Source organism: Enhydra lutris, unplaced genomic scaffold (genome assembly GCF_002288905.1).
Source record: "Enhydra lutris kenyoni isolate GAN:26980312 unplaced genomic scaffold, ASM228890v2 scaffoldscaffold27, whole genome shotgun sequence".
NCBI lineage: Eukaryota > Metazoa > Chordata > Mammalia > Carnivora > Mustelidae > Enhydra > Enhydra lutris.
The window spans coordinates 4810789-4828584 of record NW_019154111.1 but is presented as its reverse complement, the minus strand read 5'-3'; the positions used below and the strand labels follow the sequence as shown (position 1 = coordinate 4828584).

Genomic DNA, 17796 nt, shown 5'->3' with positions numbered 1-17796 from the left:
TTTGTGCTCCGTTGCTCCGCCGCTTGCCGGGAGCCGGCCCCTCCCCCCATGGTCTATCTTCCCGTTGCTTTGGATTCACTTTTCCACTGGTCCTACCTTTCAGAAAGTGGTCGATTTTCTGTTTCTAGAATTGCTGTTCTTCTTCTCTTTGATCTCCCGTTGGATTTGTAGGTGTTTGCAATGGATTGATAAGCTATCTAGCTGATCTCCTGCTACCTGATGTAGTCTCAGCCTGCTACTTCTCCGCCATCTTGACTCCTCCCTGTGCCGTTCTCTTCTGTGAGCAGAGTGGTTGGTACAAGTGGGAGGGCATGCCATTTCCATTGTGGAGGAGAATGCATTTGCAGGAAGTTTCAGAGAACTGAGCAAGTTAATCTCCATTGGGGGTTTCCAGATACCGGGACAGATAAGGTGCACAGAGGGGAGCCTGGGTCTATAAGTGATGTTAGCAATGAATTGAGTGGTTTGTTGGAGGGCTCGGAGGCCATTTTATGGGCTTCTTGTGGTCTTGAGTATGTGTAGCTGTTGCTTGTGCTGGAGAGGAGGTGTGTGAAGTTGAACAGCCTCCACTTGCCGGAGAAGGAAGGAGAACCGTGGAGCTTAGGACATGTCCTTTCTCTTGCAGTAGTTGTATGGGGGTAAGGATTGAGACAGTCCTGGTAGTTGAAATGCAGTAATAGAAATTATTAAAAATAGCACCCTGTGTCGAACTTTTTTTTTTTTTTTCTCCCCTCTATCCTGTACTGTTTTTATTGCCTGTGTCTTGTTTCCTCTTATGTTACTGTTCAGGTAATGTGACAGTGCATGTTCACCATCAGTTGCTACATTTTTTCTTGGGAAAAGAGCAATGTAACTATTTGGTACTTAATTTTACCTAGAGTATACTAAATTGGTTTTGGTACATAAATCTTATTACAGAACTAAGTCCAACATTGGACACTTCTCCATAGGCTCCAAATTTTTCTTGTTGGTTACTGTAGGAAGGAAGCAGGATACAGTTTATAGAAGCTTGTGTTCTTTTCCTCATTGGTAATTTTAAGACTCCCAAGTGTTTAGGCTAAATATTCTACTTTCCTGGATATCCTGAATTTCCAGCTCGGTTTTTAGGTTATTTCTAGGTTGTGTACCCTTTTTTCTGAGGCCGTATATACCAGAGCTCAAAAAAGCTGTTCACACTTGTTCTCAGCCTTCTAGGGCATAGGGTAACCTGTGGTGGATGGAAGATTTTTTTTCACTGATTTTTCTCACTGTTACCCCAGCCATCTTGAAACACCATGCTATTCTGGAATTGGATTTAAATTCAATAATCTCAATGAAGTGCTTAGCATAGTATCTGGTGCCTAGCAGTGGCTCAGCTAAGACTATTTGAATCTGAATGACCTCTGGTATAGGAAGACATGTGTTCTGCCAAGCATTTATTAGCATTTCTGAAATCATATTATGACTTTAAAATTCACTTACTTTACCATATAGACTTTGAATACCACATTTAATGCTTAATTCTATGTGATTTTAAACTCTTAGAGCCCTAATAGCTTCATATTTATTTTAAAAGAGAGGGTTAAAATTATATTTGATACTATAAAGTAATTCTGAGCAGTCTTCTAAATAAAACAATTCAAATGGAGTTAATACTGTTTTAAATCAGAAACAAAGTATATTTATAAAAGTTGATTTTCTTGTTGCACGGCTTTTAAAATTGATTTTGTCCTGATATGTTTTAAAGAATGGCGATATCTTTTAATTTTATTTTATTTCCAGTATAATTAACAGACAGTATTATGTTAGTTTCAGATGCACAAAAAGTGATTCGACAATTCTGTACTTTACTGGGTGCTCATTTTGATAAGTGTGCTCTTAATCTCCTTCACCTGTTTCACCCATCCTCCCCCCACCCCCCCTCTGCTCTGGTAATTATTAGTTTGTTCTTTTATGGTTAAGAATCTCTTGGTTTGCCTCTTTTTTCCTTTGTTCATTTCTTTTGTTTCTTAAATTCCACATATGAGTGAAATCATACAGTATTTGTCTTTCTCCAACTGACTTTAGCATTATGTCCTCTAGATCCATCCATGTTGTCCCAAATGGCAAGATTTCATTCTTTTTTTATGGCTAAGTAATATTCCAGTGTGTGTGTATGTGTGTGTGTGTGTGTGTGTACACATACACCACATCATCTTTATTCATTCATCTACTGATGGACACTTGGGTTTCTTCCATAATTTGGTCACTGTAAATAATATTGCAATAAGAAAATAGCAATATTTGGAATAACTGATAATTTCCAATGAGTGACTTCTTCAAAGTAAATACTACTCAATTGAGTGGAAAGGAAATATGCTTTTACACTTGAAATAATTCTGGGTTGTTTAAAAAGTGTCCTCAAATATGAGACTGGCGCAAGTGGATGTGAAAAAACATTTATGCACTCTTCCTGGGAGGTTTAAGAATTCTCTGGTTACTCATATTAGATGATCATCTACAGTTGGTGAGGGGTTAGTGCTTCCTTGGGAACTTCCTTGGCTGGTTTTCCTCTGTATGATTTGGCCTTACATTAGGTCTGGTCCATAAAGATCAACATGGTAGGACTTTGAGTAAAACAGGTTGGATAAATACTTGTTAACACCACCACAAAGTAAATTCTACTTATGAAGCACAAGTACCAGTGTACTTAGCTTTTATAGGGCAACTACATTACTATATATAGTGTGATACTACACATTCAGCAAAAACATCATGACTTTTTCAAACAAACTGAGGTTGGGGGTTCTTAAATACAGCACAGGGAAAAATTCTTAAGTAATAGCTTTCTCTTTTGCAATTACCAGTTGTAATCGCTTGCCATGACATGCCCTTTCCGTTCCTTGCCCTCTTTGAGTTGAACAAATTCTCTTCAACTTCCTTAAATCCATTAGGAACAATCAAGAATCAGCAGTTTTAGAGTATTTGGAAGGAAGGCCCTATATCCTAAGGGGTGATTAAAGAAATCTGTTTATTCTTTATCTGTGCTGTTAAGTCAGCTCTTGGCTCTCTTTTCACTGACTTAAATTTGTCCTCTTTTCCATGGTAGGTTAAGGAAATCAACAGAAGTGGAGGATAAGGTTGTGACTGGGCTGGGACAAATAAGGAATCTTGATGACCAGGAGATGTTTTCTTCTCAGTTATAGGACTGGAGTCTTAGCATTCCGTATCATGTTTCCCCTGTCTTCCAAAGGTGATCAATGAACATTGCTTATTAGTTAGGTTTCTTATTACCTGGAGGCATCTGCTGGGGGAGGGGGTGTCCTGTACTAGGAACATCTTGTTTTTCTTTCTCTCCTTCTCTCTTTTCTTCCTTTCTAGATTTATTTATTTATTTTAGAGAGAGAGAGCAGTAGGTGGGGAGAAGGAAAGAATATTCAAGTGGACTCTAATGAGCACGGGGCGATGGGGCCTCAGTCTAACAACCCATGAAATCATGACCTGAGCCAAAACCAAGAGTCGGATGTCCAACTGATTGAACCACTCAGGTGCCCCTTGTTTGTTTTCCAGCTTAGTGTTTATAGTGTAATCCGGCAGCATTGGCTTGAAACACTGATTATCAGGTTAAACAGGTACTAATGAGTCAGTAAGTCATTTTCTTTTGAGTCATAGTAAACCAGTACCCTAGGGGAATAGATTTAAAGGGGGTTCTTTGTTTTAGGTGTAGCAAAACTCAAGGTTTTCTTTTTTAATTTGGAAAATAAGCTTTGTGTTTTTATCAGAGGCATTTATCGTGTAAACTGTGGAACATCAACAAGTGCAATGGTCCAGGGAATTTATCAAATAAGACTGTGATTCTACTGCAGGCAATCTCCTTGCTAAGGCCGCTGGGAAAGAGACCAGTTCAAAACAGGCCTAGTGGGGAGGACACTATAATACGATCCTTTGCCAGTCTATCTTGAGTTCCTTTAGGTGAAATTTTAGTATTTGTGAATAGTCTTTAGGGCAACTCTCCAGCGTCTGGTTCTAGTTCATACCATTTGCATATCACTGGACTTGAGCGTAATTGGGGAGCTAGAGGGTGGAGAATAGAAAAGAGGAGGTGTGGCAGAAAGAGCAAGCCAAGGGAGAAGTGTTTCCAAGACAGCCAGGAGATGAGGAGAAGTAAATTGAGGCCAGAAAACTCTACTCTTCTGGCCTCTGTGATGAAGGAAAGGACTGTAATGTGCCTGACAGTAAATGCTTTGGCAGAAAGCCATTGATAGGTAGAGGAAAGGCTATTTAACCCTGGCTCTTGGGGAGGAAATTAAGAACGAGCTACTCAGTAATGAGTGTGTCAAGTACAGCTTGTCCAAACCTCTTTCCCCACCATTGGACTAGGAAGCAGAACCTAATTTGGAGTAGGGACTAGTAAATCCCCAACATGGGTCTAGGAAGCAGAACCTATTTGGGAGTGAAAACCCAAATGGTATTGAACATTTGGTGATCCAGACCTAAGAAAATAAAATCCTTGAATAGGTAGTACATGTACTTAACAACAACTCAAAAGGTACAGAGGGAATATGACGTGAAGTAAATCTCCCTCCTGTTCCTGACTCCCAGCTAACCAGTTGTGTCCTCAGAGATAATAATCACTGTTGGAGTTTATTTTCCTAGAGATAGATTTATGTAAGGATTTACATATTTCAAAGATTTTGTTCACTGTAGAAGAATATATAAATACAGATAAATGGAAGAAAATAAAAATCACCTAATCATTTGTAATCCCACTGCCAGCCGTTAACCACTGTTAATGGTTGGATGTGTATCCTTTCAGGGTTTTTAAAAATGATTGTATGCTTACAGATGTGCCCTCTTGAACTTAAAAAAATTATTTTTAAACATCCCAGTAATACATGGATACATTCCTGTTACTAAAAATGAATTCAAAGTGTTACAGCTCTTTTACAGTTTGTCCAGGAGGTTTCCAGTTCCTGAACCAAAGGGGAAAAAAATCCAAATAATACATATTAAGCCAACATCTTCCTTTACCACTGCCTCCAATTATATCCCCTTCCCTATTGGTAATAACCATGGTGATCTGCTTGTTAGAATTCATTGAGCATTTTATATACATCTATAGGCATATATTGCTGTGTTGTGTTTCTCATAAATGAGATCCTTCTGTTTGGGAATTAAAAAAGCAAGATCTTATTATTTTAATATCATCTCCACAATTACCAGTTAAGTTGGACACTGTCAAATGCTTATTGAATATTACCTTTTCTGTGTCTAGGCTAACTGTACATAGCATTTGGTAATCTGCTTTTGTTGCCTTCTGTATTATTGAATATTCCTCTTCTGCCTTATTTTTAAATGGCTATTAACGTTGAATGCATGTGTCATAGTATATGTAATTTATACCTTCATTATTGTTATGATGCTATAATTGATAGGATGCTTGGTAAAGATCTTAGACCTGTAAGATCCTTTTTTTGAAAGAATTATTATTGAGATTAATACTGTTACTATTAAGTGAAACTTTAGTCATTTTGTTTACTATCATTGATTCACATTTACTTAATTAGCCATTTTATTGCATATACTAGATTATGGACTCATAACTGTTAATAACAGCTACACTTTCCAGTGGTAACTGCTGATCACCTTGATTAGACTTAAATGTTCCTGAATCTTTCTAGTTATGCATTAAGTTATTTATACTTCTGCATATGTGTGATGGTGCCCATTCCGACAGAACCTGTTTGCATTTTAGTTTTCCCTGGGTAAGTCTTACAGGCAGCTAGCTATGCCTAGAAAAAAAAAATATGTTAGGAGAGCAGAAAAAGATCATTTTGATTTTAAGTAGAAAGCATCAAGGAGAAAAAGTTTAAAACTTACTAGGTAGGAAAGGTGGGAGAATTCAAAGAGGAGTAAGAAATTATTCACAGTAAGGGGAAGGCAGAGGAAAGATAAGCTTAAGTGTGTTTAGGAGGAGAATGGACAGAGAGATTGAATGGATCAAAGTGTTCAAGTTGGAAAATTGTAAGAAAAAGTTGGAAAGGTAGTTTAAATCAGTATGTAGAAGGCATTTAATTAATGCCATATTAAGTGTTTTGGATTTATTTTCTAGTAGCTGAGATGCTTCTGAAGCATTTTGAGCATTTTGAGGCACTGGTATTTTATGATTATATTATGCAGGATAAGTTAGGATAAATGAAGGAAGAGAGGCTGATTAAGGCATTCATTGCATTTAAGTGAAAAACAATGGCTGACATAGCAATGACAGATGGAAAGGAAAGGAAATTGTAGATGTGAATGTTTACGTGAACAAAGGTTTGTGGGGAGAGAGTTGAAGTAGAAATCATTTTGAGGGGTTCTAAAAATCAGAACTATGGAAGATAATTTAAGTACATACAATTAATTCATTTTAATTGTATAGTTTTATGGATTTTGACAAATGACAGTCGTATAACCACTACTACAAACATGTAGTACGATTTCATCTTCCCGTAAAGTTCCCTTTTACCTCTCTACAAATAGTTCTCTCCCTCTAGCCCTGGTCCTTGGCAATCTTAGATCTCCTTCGTTGTCTGTGTAGGTTTTTTGTTTTCGTTTTGCCATTTCCAGAGTTTTCTAAAAATGTGAATCTTAAAGTCTTTTGTGCCTGGCCCCTTACACTTAGCACGAATTCAGCCTTGTGTTGCATGTTACCAGCAGTTCCTTCCCTTGTATTGCTGTGTAGTAATCCTTTTAAATGGATGTGGCACGGTTTATCCATTCACTGGATGATGGGTATTGGGTTGTTACTAGTTCTTGGGTGCTATGAATAAAGGTGCTCCGAACATAAGCATACAGGTCTTGTGTGAACATATGTTGTCATTTTTCTTGACTAAATAATAAGAGTGGAATTGTTAGGTCATATGGGAAGTGTATGTTTAAGTTTTAAGAAACTGCCAAACTGTTTTCCAGAATGGCTGTTTCCATTATGCATTATGCACCAGCCCTCTTCACCTATTTCACACCCCTCCCAACTCTCCTCTGGTAACCATCTGTTTGTTCTCTATAGTTAAAAGTCTACTTTTTGGTTTGTCTCTCTTTTTTTTCCCCCTTTGTTCATTTCTATTGTTTCTTAAATTCACATACATGTGAAATCATATGGTTTTTGTCTTTCTCTGACTTATTTCACTTAACATTTTGCTCTCTAGATCCATCCATGTTGTTACAAATGGCAAGATTTCATGCTTTTTTATGGGAGAATAATATCCCTCTGTGTGTGTGTGTGTGTGTACACGTACGTATACACTACATCTTCTTTATCCATTCATCTACTGATGGACCCTTGGGCTGCTTCCATAATTTGGCTATTATAAATAATGCTGCAGCAAACATAGGGGTGCATATATCTTTTTGAAATACAGTTTTCATGTTCTTCAGGTAAATACCCAGTAGTGGAATTACTGCATCAAATGTTAATCCTATTATTAATATTTTGAGGAACCTCCCTACTGTTTTCCAGAGTGGCTGTACCAGTTTGGATTCCCACCAGCAGCGCACAAGGGTTCCTTTTTTTTTTTTTTTAAAGATTTTATTTATTTATTTGACAGACAGATCACAAGTAGGAAGAGCAGCAGGCAGAGAGAGGAGGAAGCAGGCTCCCTGCTGAGCAGAGAGCCCGATGATGCGGGGCCCGATCCCAGGACCCCGGGATCACGACTGAAGGCAGAGGCTTAACCCACTGAGCCACCCAGGCGCCCACAAGGGTTCCTTTTTCTCCACACCCTTGCCAACACTTGTTGTTTCTCGTGTTTTTTATTTTAGCCATTCTGACAGGTGTGAGTTATACCTCATTGTGGTTTTGATTTGCATTTCTCTGAAGATACGTGATGTTGAGCATCTTTTCACATGTCTGTTGGCCATCCCTATGTCTTCATTGGAGAAATGTCTGTTCATGTCTTTTGCCCATTTTTAAATTGGATTATTTGTTTTTTTGGTGTCAGGGTATATGAGTTCTTCATACATTTTGGATAGTAACCCCTTACTGGGTATGGCATTTGCAAATATCTTCTCCCACTCAGTAGGTTGTCTTTTGGTTTTGTTGGTTGTTTTCTTGGCCGTGCAGAAGCTTTCCATTTGGTTGTAATCCCGATAGTTTGTTTTTGCTTTTGTTTTTCTTGCCTTAGGGGACACATCTAGAAAAATGCTGCAGTGGCTGATGTCAGAGAGATTATTGCCTGTGCTCTCTTCTAAGATGTTTATGGTTTCAGATCTCAACACTAAGGTCTTTAATCCATTTTGAGTGTTTGTGTGTGGTATAAGAAATTGGTCCAGTTTCATTCTTTTGCATATTGCTGTCTAGTTTTCCCAGAACTGTTTGTTGAAGAGACTGTTTCCCACTGTATATTCTTGCCTCCTTTGTTGAAGATTGGCCTTATAACAATGGGGTTTTTTCCTGAACTTTCTATCCTGTTCTATTGATCTATGTGTCTGTTTTTGTGCCAGTACCATACTGTCTTGATCACTACAGCTTTGTAATATAACTTGAGATCTGGGACTGTGATACCACCAGCTTTGTTTTTCTTTTTCAAGTTTGCTTTGGGGTCTTTTGGGCTTCTGTACAAATTTTAAAATTATTTGTTCTAGTTCTGTGAAAAATGCTGTTGGTGTTTTGGTAGGGTTTACATTAAATCTGTAGATTGTTTTGGGTAGTATCGACCTTCTAACAGTATTTGTTCTTCCAGTCCATTGTTTATCTTTCCATTTGTGTCATCTTCAATTTCTTTCATCAGTGTTTCATAGTTTTCAGAGTACAGGTCTTTCACTTTCTTGGTTAAGTTTATTCTCTGGTATTTTATTATTATTGGTGCAATTGTAAATGAGACTGTTCTCTTAATTTCTCTTCATGCTGCTTCATTTTTAGTGTATAGAAATGCAATGAATTGGGGTGCCTGGGTGGCTTACTTGGTTTAGTGTCCAACTCTTGGTTTCAGCTTCAGTTGATTTCATGGGTCATGAAATCAAGCCCCCTGTCAGACTCTTTGCTCAGTGGGGAGTCTGCTTGAAGATTCTCTCCCTCTGCCCCTCGCCCCAGTTGTGCCCTCTTTCTCACTCTCTCTCTATTACAAATAAATAAATAAATCTTTTTTTAAAAAGAAACAAAAAAAAGGAAATGCAATAGATTTCTGTAAGTTGATTTTATTTTCTGAGATCTGACTGAATTTGTTTATCAGTTCTAATAGTTTTTTGGTAGTCTTCAGGGTTTTCTTTTTCTTTTTTTCTTTTTTTTTTTAAGATTTTATTTATTTATTTGACAGAGAGAGGGATCAAAAGTAGGCAGAGAGGTAGACAGAAAGAGAGGGAGAAGCAGGCTCCCCTCTGAGCAGAGAGCCTGATGCGGGGCTTGACCCCAGGACCTTGAGATCATGACCCCAGCTGAAGGCAGAGGCTTAACCCACTGAGCCACCCAGGCGCCCCTTCTTCAGAGTTTTCTATATATAGTATCATGTCATCTACAATAGTGAAAGTTTTACATCTTCCTTACCAGTTTGGATGCCTTTTATTCCTTTTTCTTGTCTTAACTGCTGTGGCTAGGACTTCCAGTACTATGTTGAATAAAAATGGTGAGGATGAATTTCCTTGTCTTGTTTCTGATTATAGGGGAAAAGCTCTCCATTCTTTCTGTTGAGGATGATGTTAGCTGTGGGTTTATCACATATGGCTTTTTTCATGTTGCTAACTCCCATAACTTTAAATAAATTTACTATGTGGCAGAGCTAGTATTCTTCATTTGTTTTTGTATTTTTTCATGTGCTAAGATATTTTTGTATTAGTTTTTATGCATCTTTGGGTTTTTATATTCTTTTTAGAGCTCACTCTCTGGTTTTTGGGTGAAACAGTCCCTTATGTACTTAATTGCTTGTATGTGACTTTTCTCAACAGAATAACTCCTATCCTAGAAATACCTCTTTCTGTCCCCTGACTTCTGATTTTGGGTTTTGTTGGAAGGTTTTTTGTTTTGTTTTTTTGACTTCTGATTCTAACGGTAGTTCTATAACCTAGTTGTAAGGGTTCCAGTTTGCAGACCTGGCAAATGGGAAAAATAAGAATAATTTATTATGTGTGTTGCGTATAGGCACACACATGCTGTGTATATGTGTGTATATGTATATATGTTACATATGTGTCTGTATGTTTAAGGTTGCCAACTAGTATTTCTTAAGAAGGATTATTGTTGTGAACTTATGTCTTTAATGACCTTACTTAGCAAAATGAAACAAGGGTTGTCACCTTGTGTCAATCTTCAGAATTGTTTTTGAAATGTACCTGACTTATAAAATCAAAAATATGGGAACCCACTACTTTATCTCACATAATGACTTTCTTGGTGATAATGATGTAGTGTTGCTTTGTCCCCCAGAAAGAATACAATGAAGTCATAGCTTATGGGGGTTAGGTTTTTTAACATCTGTATATAACACAAATGTAACATGTAGTCTGAAATACTTTTACAAATTATTGAGAAAGGGATGGTACCATGTTGGTGACATCTCTCAGCAGGTCCAGCATAACCATTTTTTCCATCAAACACTGGAGCAGATTATTTCTTTTCATGGAAAGAAGATAGAGCAGTTCTTTTTCTTTCTTTTTTTTTTTTTTTTTAAAGATTTATTTATTTGACAGAGAGATAGAGAGCACAAGTAGGCAGAGCGGCAGGCAGAGAGAGGGGGGAGAAAAAGGCTCTCTTCTGAGCAGGGAGCCTGATGTGGGGCTTGATCCCAGGACCCTGGGATCATGACCTGAGCTGAAGGCAGCCGCTTAACCAACTGAGTCATCCATGCACCCAGAGCAGTTTTTAATTTAAGGGCCGTGTTGCACACAACTTACCCATCTTTCACCATTAGAAGAGAGACACACTGAGAATTGAAACTGAGTAAGAGATTCACATCTTTCATCCCATGCTTTCTGGTGGACTCACTCTGGTTCCGTGGTGACATGTTGGTAGGCAGAATCCTTACAGCTTACTACTGTTTTCTCTCTTTCTGAGCATTTCTTCCCCATGGCCCACTCCTATGCTTAAAAAAAAAAAAAAAAAGTCAGGGGTCAAGGGGTGTTAGGGAGATGCTTAGAAAGTATAGTTAAATTCAAGTGAGTATATTTGAATATCTACAATAAGTCTTAAAGATTTAACTAAACACTTGTTTTAGTAGTGCCACAATAATAGTCCTGCTCACTTAAACTACTTATAACAAGCTTATATATAACTTTTAGCCTACGTGTAACATTTATACCTAAGATAGAATGAGTTCTTTGTAAATATTGTAAAGACTTCTTAAACTGTGACGTGAATAGGGGTGCCTGGGTGGCTCAGTCAGTTAAGTGTCTGCCTTCAGCTCAAGTCGTGATCCCAGGGTCCTGGGATCAAGTCCTGTGTGGGGCTCCCTACTCAGCGGGGAATCTGCTTCTCCCTCTCCCTTTGCTGCTCACCCTGCTTGTGCTCTCCTGCTTGCAATCTCTCAAAATCTTTTAAAAAAGTAGGACATGAATAATGGAATGTACCCTAACAGGTTCTTCTTGTTTTGTTGTTGTTTTACTTTATTTTATATATTTATTTATTTAAAGGTTTGCTTATTTATTTGAGAGAGAGAGAAAGAAAAAGAGAAAGAAAGAGTAGGGGTGACAAGCGCAGAGGGAGAGAATCGTCATACTCCCCCCCGACCATGCAGCCCGTCACAGGGCTCAATTCCATGATCCGTGAGATCACGACCTGAGCCAAAAGCAAGAGTCAAACACTTTAAACAACTGAGCCACCCATTCGCCCTTATTTATTTATTTTTTAAGTAGGCTCCATGCCCAGCATGGAGCCCAGTGGAGAGTTTGAACTCACAATGGTAAAATCAACACCTGAGCCAAGATCAGGAGTCGGACATGTAACCAACCGAGCCACCTAGGCACCCTAAATTGTTGTTTTTCTTTTTAAAAAAAATTTTTTTTTAGTTTTCATTTATTTATTTAAGTAATCTACACACAGTATGGATCTGGAACCCATGACCGTGAGATTAAGTCACATGTTCTACTGACTAAACCAGCCGAGCGCCCCTAAAATATTTTTATTTAAAGAGAATATAGACTCGTGAAGTTGCGCATATAATACAGAGAGGTCCCCTTGTACCAATCACCCAGTTTCTCCCAATATCTTACATAGCTGTAGTTACCAAGAATAGGAAATTGACATTGGCACAATACAGTTAACTAGACTTCAGATCTTATTCACGTATACCACGTACTCATGTTTCATGAGTATATATATACTCATGTATACACATGTACTCATGTTTCATTTTCTTTTATGTTTAATGTGTACAATTCTGGGAGTTTAAAAAAATTTATGAGTAGTTTGTACAGAAGAGTTACAGAGATAATACAGAGACTTCCCATATATTTCTCACCCACTCTCTCCCATGATATCTTAGGTTTGTATAGTAGATTTGTTATAGCTAACAAACCAACATTGTTATATTACAATTAATTAAACTCCCATGTTTTATTTAGATTTTACTGGTTTACCCCTAATGCCCTTTTTAGGTACTGAATCTCTTTCAGAATACTGTATCACATTCAGTTTTTATGTCTCCTTGGATTCACCTAGACTGTGACAGTTAATCTTTCTCCTTGTTTTTAATTATCCTTATAAGCTGAGGAATACTGGTCAGTTATTTGTGCAATGTCCCTCAGTTTAGTTTGCCTGTTTTTTTTTTTTTTAAGATTTTATTTATTTATTTGACAAACAGAGATCACAAGTAGGCAGAGAGGAGGAAGCAGGCTCCCTGCTGAGCAGAGAACCTGGTGCGGGGCTCGATCCCAGGACCCTGAGATCATGACCTTAGCCAAAGGCAGAGGCTTTAACCCATTGAGCCACCCAGGCGCCCCTGCCTGTTGTTTTTTTTTTATGGTTAATTTGTATGATATTTTCTCGTGGTTACCTGGGCATGTAGGCTTTTGTGAGAAGACCACAAAGGTGCCATTTTTATCGCAACGTACCAAGGGTACATGGCTATCAACACGATTTATCATGATGTTGTTGCACTTGATTACCTGGCCAAGGTCATGTTGGCCAGGTGTTTCATTATAAAGTTACTTTTTCCCCTCCCTTTCATACTCTACTCTTTGAGAGCAAGTCCCTAAGCACAATTTAACATTCAGAGTGTGGGGGGGGAATTAAATTCAACCTTTTGGAGAGGGGGATTATCTATAGAAATTATTTGGAATTCTTCTGACAGTTATTTTTTTAAGTTTATGGAAACAGCATGAAAACTGATATCAGTCTGACATAAATCTGTTTTTTGCAGGGTGGGAAACCCCGTAAACACCGGAAGGATCGGCTTCAAGATTTAATTGATATAGGTTTTGGCTATGATGAGACAGATCCATTTATTGATAACTCAGAGGCTGTGAGTAATGTATCTTTAATATAGCAGCAATTCTTTGTTTGGGATAGAAGTCAAGGATAAAGTTACCAAAATAGTTCAGTATTTGTTTTTACTAACCAGTCCTTTGTTGATGTACATCTAAATTGTTTCCACTTTTATGTGCTTACAAACAGTTGAGCATCTGTGCACATTTATCTTTGTGTACTTGAGTAAATATGTAAGATTAATTAGAGAGTGCAAATATACGTATAGGATAAATTTCTAGCAGTGAGATTTATTGATCGAGGGTATTTACCTCTTGAATTTTTATTGATATTCCCAAACTTGGGCAGGTGTATTTTCAAATGACTTTTAGATAAGAACCTTATGAACTTGAAGATTAGAGCTACTACGTTGAAGTTAATCTGGCAGACATCTTTAAAATGTATTTCAATTTTGTTGCTGCTGCCAACCCTTTCTGCACTGGTGATGATTGAATGCCAGCCTTTATTACTGTCTGTTTTGATCAAGCCCTACAGCTTTTTCCCTGGAGTCCTCTTTCTCTTACAAAATGAAGAGGAATTTAGGAAAGCGCTTATGGACTGTAGCAGTCCATTGATCACATAGCAAGTGAAAGTAGACGTACTGTGTTTGGGAGTAGGTAAGGTATATGTTCTTACATTCTTCTCAATGCACTAGAATAATCTAAACCCTGGACTTATGGTATCCTCTGCATTGTACAGTGATTTCTTAGAATATACAGAAAGTGACACCAGGGTAAGCATTATAATACTACCCACAAATTAGTATTTCTTTTTCCTGTGACTACACTGCTTGGTTATACAGATGAATACAAGGCATTCAGTGGTAGGAAAGTGATAGGTAGAACTTCCAGCAGGAGGCATCATGGGTACCCTATCATATTCTTGAGTTATTTTAGTGTCCTGACATAAACTGGTTCACCATACCAGACAGCCTGGTCTATAGGAGTAAAATACTGACAATGCTCTTTGGGGTAGAGAAGTCTTGTTACCAGAAAAGTTGACAAACCTTTTTGTAGGTTGAAGGATGGAATGTTTTTGTTTTTTTTTTTTTTAAATATTTTATTTATTTGACAGAGAGATCACAAGTAGGCAGAGAGGCAGGCAGAGAGAGAGAGAGGGAAGCAGGCTCCCTGCCAAGCAGAGAGCCCAATGTGGGGTTCGATCCCAGGATCCTGGGATCATGACCTGAGCCGAAGGCAGAGGCCTTAACCCACTGAGCCACCCAGGTGCCCCGGATGGAATGTTTTTAAGAGTCTTGACCTTGATATGAAACACAAGTCAAAATTAATAGGTTCTAGACTTGACTAGGTTTCTAAAGATTTCTAAGCAGATCTTTTAACATTACCCAATTTTCTCTGCTATGGTCGGAATATTTGAATAAAGTGTTTTTTCAGACTTTTGCAACCCATAATTGGATTATGTATCAATTTATAGAGAGTGTGGCCAGTATTTTTCATGAAAATGAAGTAGACTAGAATAGGAGCTATCATAGCAAATCATAGTAGATTATGTGAGTTTTTTAATATGTATATGTGCATGTGCATGCACTGGGTTTTGATGTGTATTTTCCTCTTGGGTGGTGGTGAAGAAAATTTGAAAGCTACTGCTTTAAAAAATAAGGACAAAGTTAGTAGGTATGAGTTGTTTAAAAATTTTAGAATTAATTGTTGACATTTAGAGGACGAGGTAGTTTCCTGTTTTGTAAGAGGAAATTGAATTAGAATACAGCCTGTTTATTGACTTGCCAAATAATTTTGTATTGTTATCTTTAACAGATTATTGGGTTCTTTTTATGAGATAATTCAGACTGACAATTATAATCCAACCAAATGATTTTCTGTTCTTTTCATTGATTGTATTACCAGTAAGCTTTCACTGTTTGTAATTATTTGATAGAGAGTTAAAATAATCTGGTTCTAATTAATTGTCAGAATCATGCACTACTTCCTGCTATAAATACCTGAAAATAAATGTTTTTGAAGATTATTTTTAGTCTCACTGATATTGCCAGATTCTGTAAAGACTGAAAGAAAATGTTTTTCTTTATTATTTAATAAATTATAATACCAGGCATGAATAACACTTTTATTTAGGTTGTTTCTTTTAAATTTCACTAGAACTTTCTGAAGTAAGTAATGTTGTCACTGTTACACAACCCCAAAGTATTGATGTTAAATGATTTCCTCTGGGTCACAATTGCCTTTCATAGCCAAAGGATCTAAATCCAGGCCTTCTGATTTTCAAGTTCAGTATTCCATTGCCTCTTAACGCATTCTACTTAAAGGGCTAAATTAAATATGCATAAAGAGCTTGTTCTCCTGAAGAGTGTTCCGATAGGGGAAGCTTAGTAAAACACTGCAGCATACAGATATGGACAACACCATGTTGCCCTTTAATGTAGTGATGAATGTGTTTCCTGTCAGAAAAGCTGCTTGATATAGTGGATAGTTTGAAATACAGCCAGAGCCTCTTCTATAAGCTTTAAAAAATTATTCTGTCAAGGTTCTTAACCTCTAAATTTGGTTTTCACTTATAAAATGGGAATAATACTTGTCTTTTTTTGCCTCAAAGGTATCAGGAAGACCAAGTGAAATAATTTATATGAAGAAGCATTGTAAATTATAAAGCAGTGTAAGCGAAAAGTATAGATATGTTTGTCGCAATTATACATTTCCAGAAAATAATTACTACAGAGTCATTTCACTTTTAATTCTCTACTCTTCACATCACTTTTTTGCTTACAGATAGTACTGGACTCTTTCTGAAGGTTTTACCCGTAGATCTTTATAGTAGCCCATCAAATGAAGCAACAAGAAAGCACTTCATTCCTTTTTCCCCCCTGCTTCATTTCTCTTTGATTCAATGTGATTAAACTAGAAATTCTTTCTTTTTCTATTCACTATTTAATTGAAAAGGATACAAGTTAAAAGCAAAATTTTTGTACTTAGCCTTAGGATTCTTAGAGTAACTAGTACATGCTCTATATTCCTTGTCCATGGCAAAGGATTCTCCTTAAAAATCTGACTTTCTTAAAAATACAAAATATGAAGAGACTGTAAGTAGAGTTTTGGGGACCTTAGGTAGCAGGTATGTAGCTCTGTTAGATAAGTAGTTCCTTTTTTCTGGTTGAGAAAGCAGTTTCTCAACCAGAAAAAAGGAACTACTTATCTAGGACTCCATTATTTGGTGAAGATTGACCTTCATTTAATGTTTGCTTTTGTCCATTTTCATCAGGTGAGAAGTGATAAACTTTAAAATCCAAGCTTAGAGGACATCAGCTTAAGTGATATTTTAGGTCAAACCTTCAGTCTAGTTTAGGTAATTTTCATCTCTTGCTCAAGCCAAGTACCTGGCTCTTCACAATGTATGCTTAATGAACTGGCCAGTTAGTTTTCTCCTCCTTTTTTAAACACATACTCTGCTGTTTTTATTTTAAAAATTTCCACCTAATACCTTAGAGCTAAGACACAAGAAGTAACTTTGTTATTCTTTAAAATCTTCTTATGAATAAAATTATATACTGATATGTTGGGAGATGAAATTTATTCTTTGCCTGAATGTTTAATCATCTGTTTTAACTTGTTTGAATTTCTCATCACAATCATTTGTTCTTGGGGTGCCTCGCTGGCTCGGCTGGTAGAGCATGTGACCCTTAATCTCTGGGTTGTGAGTTTGAGCCCCATTTTGGGTGTAGAGCTCACTTAAAAAATACATAAGTAGGGTGCCTGGGTGGCTCAGTGGGTTAAGCCTCTGCCTTCGGCTCAGGTCATGATCTCAGGGTTCTGGGATCAAGCCCCGCGTTGGGCTCTCTGCTCAGCAGGGAGCCTGCTTCCCGCTCTCTCTCTCTGCCTGCCTCTCTGCCGACTTGTGATCTCTCTCTCTGTCAAATAAATAAAATCTTTTAAAAATATATATAAATAAAGATTTATAAAACAAAAAAAGAATCATTTATCATTAAGAATAGTAGTAGTGATCTTTAAATTTTTCTCAGCAGATGATAGAATTTGTGTTGTTATTCCAGAATTTCCATTATTTGTAAATACTGAGTAATCCAGGCTCATTTTTATCTCAGATACTAACTTTTTCTCAATTTATTCCACAAACATCCTCATTGTATTCAGTTTTGTAGTTAGGATTTAAGGAAGGTGCTGACATAGTGATTGATTCTTTGATACATTTATAGAATTAATTAATAGGATGTATCTGAGACATTTTTTTTTTTAATACAGTATGACGAGTTAGTTCCTGCTTCTCTAACGACAAAGTATGGAGGCTTTTACATCAACACTGGCACACTGCAGTTTCGCCAAGCTTCAGATACTGAAGAAGAAGATATTACAGACAACCAGAAGCACAAGCCACCCAAAGTAAGTTTATCCAGCATTGCAGTAGTAATGAGTGTTCGGTTA

The 17796-nt window shown here is 37.2% G+C and overlaps 1 protein-coding gene across 5 annotated transcripts in view; it reads left to right on the top strand.

The window, feature by feature from the left end:
• Positions 1 to 17796, top strand: part of LOC111151924 (ubinuclein 2) — a 73537-nt gene that overhangs the window by 15228 nt on the left and 40513 nt on the right. For all 5 annotated transcript variants that reach the window (XM_022510131.1, XM_022510133.1, XM_022510130.1 and 2 more), the window contains exons 3-4: positions 13284 to 13385; positions 17617 to 17754. In XM_022510131.1, the coding sequence (XP_022365839.1) occupies positions 13284 to 13385; positions 17617 to 17754 (240 nt within the window). The remainder of the gene's footprint in view (positions 1 to 13283; positions 13386 to 17616; positions 17755 to 17796) is intronic.